The following is a 7,186-nucleotide window of genomic DNA, read 5'->3' on the forward strand; positions in this document are numbered from 1 at the left end:
ACCCCATGCTCACATAGAGGTCTCATTCTTGCATCTCACTTTACTCCTGGCAAGGAGCTGGGACAAGAGAGGCATCCAAATGGCAGAGTGGCCCCATCTTAGGGTTTCAGTTGCTGCAACAAAAATGCTGTGGCCAAAAAGCACGTTGAGAAGGAACAAGTGTATTTGGCTTACACTTTCATTTCACTGTTCATTCTTGAAGGGAATCAGGATAGGAACTCACACAGGGCAGGAACCTGGAGGCAGGAGCTGATGCAGAGCCCATGGAGGGGAGGGTGCTGCTTACTGGCTTTCTCCCCATGACTTGTTCAGCCTGCTTTCTTAGAGAAGCCAGGACCACCAGCCCAGGGATGGCTCCACCCACAATAGGCTGGGTCCTCACCCATTGATCACTAGTTGAGAAAATGCCTTACAGCTGACTCTCATGGAGACATTTCCTCAGTTGAGGCTTCCTCTCTGATGACTCTAGTGCGTGTCAAGTTGATACACAAACTAGCCAGCCCATCCCCCAAGAGGACTTAGGGTACTCTGGACAGCACAATTGTTGATACGGCTTTAGCTTCCTGTTACATAGACCAAGCTAGCCTTGAACTCACAGAGATCAGCCTACCTTGGCTTCCTAGAGTGCTGGGATTAAAGGCTGTGTCACCATGCCCACCCTACTTTATGTGTGTGTGTGTTCAGATGCCGAGATGCACATATGGAAGCCAGAGGACAGAGCCCTCCACCATGTGGGCCCTGCATATTGAATGCAGGCCATCAGACTTGGTGGTAAGCAACTTCTTCACCTGCTGGCATCGGTCTGCTCTGATAGAGCCAGGATGCACTGGGATGGGCTATGGTCCTGCCAGCCACAGATAGGAAGTAGTGGGTGACTTCTGGAAGGGCTAAGAACCCCACATGGTGGTGACTTGGAGGAAGGCTGGATTGTCATCTAAACAGGAGCTGTGTGACTAGCCAGCAGGAAGTGGCCACTTGATCCACAGATGTTTCCTGGGCTGGGTGGGGTGGGGGGTGTTGTGGAGATTCAGTAGGGGATGGGGGTAGGGCTGAAGCCCAGGACTCTTTTCTTCCATCTTTGGCCCAGTTCTTTGTGAGGCATTTTGGAGAGAGGGACTTAGGCAGGATACCTAGACCTCCTGAGTGCACACAGGGACCTTCCATGGGCTCCAGATCCCAATGGGTCTATGGGAGTGGGAGCTCTGCTGTAGGATTATCTCCCCAAAGGTACAGTTGCTCTCCAGCAGGGCTCCGGAAGCTGAGGGTGGGGTTGACAGGGCAGGAAGTCCCAGGCTGCAGCCCAGAAAGCTTCTGATCCTGGCAGCATGTGCTGGCCGCTGCTGTATCCTTTGGTGCTGGGGCTCAGCATCAGCCTGGCGGAGGACAACCAGACACCCAGCATCTACGATGATATAGAGAGTACTAGGGGAGGCCATGGTGAGTGACTGTGTCCCTTAGAGGGGTGGATCAGAATCTTAGGTTCCCTAAGCCTTTGGGGCTGGGCTGTATCCTTCCATTCTCTGAGTGCTGGAGTGGGGACGCCGAGGCACTTACGATGCCTGACTCTCCGGGTCACTCTCCCTTTAGCTTGTATCCCTAAAGGCAGGGCAGGGCAGGGCAGGGCAGAGCAGGGCAGGGCAGGGGTTGACTGATGTCCCCTCTCTCCCACAGAAGGCCCTTTGGGTCCTACAGTAGAACTCAAGGAGTCGAAGTCCCCAGACCAGCCTGATCCACGAGGTTTCCCGGGCAAGTTCTGTGCCAATGACAGTGACACGCTGGAGCTCCCGGCCAGCTCTCAAGCACTGCTATTGGGGTGGGTCCCCACACGGCTGGTACCTGCCATCTATGGGCTTGTGGTGGCCGTGGGGCTGCCTGCCAATGGGCTGGCACTGTGGGTGCTGGCCACAAGGGTGCCACGCCTGCCATCCACCATTCTGCTCATGAACCTGGCAGTGGCTGACCTGCTGTTGGCTCTGGTGCTGCCACCACGACTGGCTTACCACCTGCGTGGCCAGCGCTGGCCATTTGGGGAGGCTGCCTGCCGGGTGGCGACAGCTGCCCTCTATGGCCACATGTATGGTTCAGTGTTGCTGCTGGCTGCGATCAGCCTGGATAGATACCTGGCCCTGGTGCATCCTCTGCGGGCCCGTGCACTGCGAGGTCAACGCCTCACCACCGGACTCTGCTTGGTGGCCTGGCTCTCTGCAGCCACCCTGGCCTTGCCTCTCACTCTGCATCGGCAGACCTTCCGATTAGCTGGCTCCGATCGCATGCTGTGTCATGATGCACTGCCCCTGGCTGAGCAGACCTCCCACTGGAGACCAGCCTTCACCTGCCTGGCTGTCCTGGGCTGCTTCGTGCCCCTGCTGGCCATGGGCCTGTGCTATGGGGCCACCCTTCGTGCACTGGCGGCCAATGGCCAGCGCTACAGCCATGCGCTCAGACTGACAGCCCTGGTACTGTTCTCCGCCGTGGCCTCTTTCACACCCAGCAACGTGCTGCTGGTGCTGCACTATTCAAACCCGAGTCCTGAGGCCTGGGGCAATCTCTATGGAGCCTACGTGCCCAGCCTGGCGCTCAGCACCCTCAACAGCTGCGTAGACCCTTTCATCTACTACTATGTGTCCTTCGAGTTCAGGGAGAAGGTACGGGCTATGTTGTGTCGCCAGCCGGAGGCCAGCAGCTCTTCTCAGGCCTCCAGGGAGGCTGGAAGCCGAGGGACTGCCATTTGCTCCTCTACACTTCTGTGACTGGTAGCTGAGGTAGGAAGTGGACATTCCGGGTTGACTGGATCTCCCTTTTGAGCCCTCAGGACATGACCTTATTTGGATATGCAGTTGGTACAACCATCTCTAGTGGAGCTGAGGTCCACTGGAAAGGCCTTTGTAAAAGGCCTGGGTACTATCCATCTGTCACCCCAGCACTAGGGAGAGTTCAGGATTATCTTTGACTACGTAGTGAACTGGGAGCTAGGCTGGGCTGTGTGAGAGTCCGGAGGCAGAGAGTAGTTATGAGGTCACTAGCTAGAGGATGCTGAGAGGCCAGCACTGAGGCTGTGCACCTCTGAGAGCTTCAGAGGATGCAACCCTAGACACCCTGATTTTGTCAAGGTGCCTCTTAGAACTTCAAACCTTTGTGCTTAGCATGTGTCTGCCCAGTGTAGATGTGTCTGCACATATAGATTGTATGTGCTTGCAGGGACATGAAGAGGCCAAAGGATGATGGGTGTCTACCTCAATGCCTTCTCTACCTTTAATTTTTTTTTTTTAAAAAAATTATATTTTATGTGAATGTGTATGTTCTGCTTGCATGTGTGCCTGGTGCCCATAAAGGTCATAAGAGGGTCAGATCTCCTGGAACTGGAGTCACAGCTGGTTGTGAGGTATCATTTGGATGCTGGAGATGGAACCCAAGTCCTCAACAAGAACAGCTGATGCTCTTAACGGCTGAGCCATCTTGATGGGCCTCCGCCTTAATTTCTGAGATTAGATTTCTCAGCAGATTGAAACTCATTGCCTATGGCTAGGCTGGTCTGCCAGGAAGTTCCCTGAGCCTTCTGTCTCTGTATGTCACGCCTGGCTTTTACATTGGGTTCTGGTCCTCATGCATGCACAGCAGGTACTACCTACTGAGCCATCTTGCCTTCTCTCTATGGTTATTTTTTTTTTAAAGGCATGTGGGTCTGCTCTTTGTCCTAAGATGCTGCCAGGGGAGAATGAAGATTCCTAGGCCTACCTGGCTTCTCAGCTCTGCTCTTGGGATCCCTGCATTTAAGTCTCTCAGGGACTGGCAAGATGGCTCAGTGGAGTAGAGGCTATGGACCTGAGTTTGATTCCCTGGAATTATATGGTAGGAGAGGAACCCACTCTAGCAACTTGACCTGTGACCTTCACACATGTGCTGTGGCACACATGACAGTCCCTTATGTCCAAGATTAGTATCTTGTCTTCACCCAATCCCAGAGGTGAGCTGCAGGAGGACTGCCGGTGCCTCAGGGGATGGGCCACTGTGCCACTGTGTCACCATAGCCAGGTCCTGTGTGAGAAAAATCTAGCCCTATATTCCATTATTTGCAGAGGGCTGAAGACTGTGAGGGTATGGGGATCAGCTTGTGTAGCTTACTAGTGACCTAGTGGTCTCTATAGCAGAGGCCATAGGGCCTCTTTCTGGATAACAGGGCTAGGTTCCAGCTGCGGGGATGACCGACTTCCCAGGATGCAGCAGTCTTGGGCCTTGGCCTTTCAAGTGTATAGTGTCTATGGGATCTAGGAAGAGTGTCCTCAGATCCACTAGAAGGACAGCATCTTCCAGATGCCAGGAGAGATGGACTCAGGTGAGGGGTCAGCAAGTGGTCCAGCCCATAGCATGGGTTGTGGTGCGGCGTGAGTGGTCCAGCCCATAGCATGGGTTGTGGTGCGGCGTGAGCAGGTTCTGAGTGGACCACACACCAGCTTATTCTTGGCCCAGCACAGAGTGCAAGCACTGGGACGGCTGTGCTCTGCTTGGAACAGACAGGGGAGGCAGTGGGAACAGTCTCTGGGGAGGACAGCTAACTGGATATGGCAACTCTTAAACCCCAAGTTTGAGACCAAGTCAGAACTTGCTCTGAAGTTTGGAAGTCTTGAATCTGTGCCTTAAGGACTCTCAGGACCACTGGGTCCCTATCACAGACCGAAACTTGAAAATTGTGGAAAGACCCACACAGATCTGCCTAGAAACTAGAGCAACCCCAACCCCAGGGAGGCCAGCCACCCTACATGACTCTCTGAGCTGCTCCAACCCTGCCTGGGCCTCACACCTCCCCATATCCCTCCCCATTGATCCTCCTTGCCCTGTGTCCTGACTGCTGTCTTCTGAACTTGACTAGTCTGCCTTTTGCCCCTGGTCTGATCTCAAGGGCAAACCCTTCTTGAGTCAGAAGGGATATGTCCTAGTTGTAGAAGGTTGGGCAGCAACAATGGCTTCTACAAACTCAGGACAAACTGTGCTCCACCTCCCTGCATGTGGGCCCTGAGCACAGACCTGGGGTGAAAGGGCAGCGCACTCATGACTTGGGCCTTAAAGGGACCAAAGGTAACAACTGATAGAGTGGACAGTGAGGAGACAGGTACACAGCCTGGAGTTTGGTATGTAAGTCCAGGACAGAGTGCTAGGGGCACTCGTGTGCAAGTGCACGCGGGAGCACTCTCAAGTGCACACACACACACACACACACACACTCTCACATACACACACACACACCGGTCTGCTGTGTTTATTGGAAAGCACATAATTCATACCAGAAACCCCCAGTCTGCCGGCATCAGCCAGAACAGTCTTTGTGAGAGAGCAGAGGGCCTTGTTTGGTGTACACCTCCAGGGCCACCTTGTATTTCTGGTGCTGGTGGTCAGCTGTTTGGCTGTGGTGAACTGGGCACTGATTCTCACTTTGGGGACCATCCTGGTTTAGTTCCTATTGATGTGATAAGCACAAAGACCAAAAGCAACATAGGGAAGAAACGTTTTATTTTGGGTCCTAGTCCATTCGTCATGGGTGCTGGGAACTGAACCATGGTTCTCTGTTAGCACATCAAGCCTTCTTACTGTGGAGACATCCCTCCAGCCTTTTGATGAGACAGTTTCCCTGTGTAGTCCAGGATAGCCTTGAGCCCCCTGTGCCAGGTGGAGCAGCTAACCCACACTGTCTAGGCCTGGATGCCGTCTCCAGAACAAGCCTCCATCCACTACCACCCCTCAGCTGCACTCAGGGCATGGTACTTCAAGCCACGCTGTGCAGAGATTGTGTGTCCTAGGCCAGTTTTTGCAAGTCTCTGAGCCAGTCTTGGGGAGCCCAGGCCCAGAAGTGACCACCCTCCTCGTAGAAGCAGCTTGATCAACTGTATTGTTGAGTGACTGTACAAGCTTTACCAAGGTACCAGGCTGGATGTTTTAGGAAATTATAACAAGAAAGAGTGCATATTTGATTCAATAGAATTTGTTTCCTTCGTCTTTTGGATTAGCCTTTTACATGCTAGGCAAGCCTACTGAGCCCTGCCCCCATTTCCTTTGACATTCATTTATGCATGTATTTATCTACTTGGTGTGCATGTGTGACAGCCCAAGTGTGTAGATCTGAGGAAAACCTGCAAGAGTCTGTCCTCTCTTCCCACCATGTGTTGTGGGTTTCAGGGACAAAACTCAGGTCATCAGGTATGGCAGCCAGCACCTTTACCTGCTGAGCCACCTCCCTGGCCATGTACATCAGTGTGTCCAGACTTTCTCTGCAGACATCTTGACACTTTACCCTGCATGGGAATCCTATGACCTCTCCATACATTGAGGGAGAGAGAAGAGGAGAGAGAAGAGGAGAGAGAAGGGGGCAGGATATGGTGTGGTATGTGTGTATGGCAGTTGTACCGGGATGATTTTACAGAGGCAGGTTTAGACACAGGTGAAGCCAGAACAAGCCAGAGGATGAGAAGGAGCCAGAAGATTAGAATACACTGCTGAAGTTAGTTTGAGGCCAGGCAGAGAAGTTCCATCAGAAGCAGGAAGGGGCAGAGTCAGTCAGTCAGCCTGGAAGACTAGATTGTAGGGAGGCTGGCAGCTTCTAGACAGAGGCAGAGGGATAGTTAGAACAGAGAAAATAATGCTATAGGTTCAGTCCAAGAGGTGTGGCTCTCAGACACTCATCTCAACCCTCCATCTGAGGAAATAAAAGTGACATTTATTTACATGCTTTTATTTACGTTTTTTACATGCTTTTACTTACTTTTTTTTTTTTTTTTTTTTTTTTTTACATGCAGGAAGGACATGGTGGGGACCTGGTATTCACTGGTGGCAGGACAGTCTGCTGGAGGCAATCAAGGGTCAGGCCTGCTGTAATTCGTCCTGTCCTGGGAGGGACTGTGGTCCCTGCAGGCATCTGGACTGAAGAACCACTGGCTGTTGGTGAGGGTGCCCTCAGCCTCCTCCCAGATTTCCTAATTCATCAAAGCTGCCTCTTTACTGGCCTGGGAGGAAAGTTCCACCACCTGGCTGACAAGTCTATGGACAGAGAAAGAGAACAAACAATTTTGCCTGTAGGCAAAATTCTAATGGAGCCCTTCGAAAAGCAATTTTAAAAACAACTGTGTGGGGCCAGGCAGTGGTGGCACATGCCTTTAATCCCAGCACTTTGGTGGCAGAGGCAGGCAGATTTCTGAGT

General features: G+C 52.6%; 1 protein-coding gene across 4 annotated transcripts; it reads left to right on the forward strand.

Annotated features, from left to right (window-relative positions):
• Positions 1-1,086: 1,086 nt before the first annotated feature.
• F2rl3 (F2R like thrombin or trypsin receptor 3) lies at positions 1,087-7,186 on the forward strand. 4 transcript variants are annotated; one of them, XM_031340312.1, is made up of 3 exons: positions 1,266-1,437; positions 1,672-2,645; positions 6,786-7,186. In XM_031340312.1, the coding sequence occupies exons 1-3, from the start codon at positions 1,326-1,328 to the stop codon at positions 7,101-7,103; spliced, it is 1,404 nt and encodes a 467-aa protein (XP_031196172.1). In that variant the 5' UTR covers positions 1,266-1,325; the 3' UTR covers positions 7,104-7,186. The 4 variants fall into 4 exon arrangements, with proteins under 4 accessions (XP_031196175.1, XP_031196172.1, XP_031196173.1 ...); XM_031340313.1 differs by having other exon boundaries at positions 1,675-2,645; XM_031340314.1 differs by having other exon boundaries at positions 1,672-2,762; positions 6,786-6,898.

Source organism: Mastomys coucha, unplaced genomic scaffold (genome assembly GCF_008632895.1).
Source record: "Mastomys coucha isolate ucsf_1 unplaced genomic scaffold, UCSF_Mcou_1 pScaffold22, whole genome shotgun sequence".
In the NCBI taxonomy this organism is placed as follows: Eukaryota; Metazoa; Chordata; class Mammalia; order Rodentia; family Muridae; genus Mastomys; species Mastomys coucha.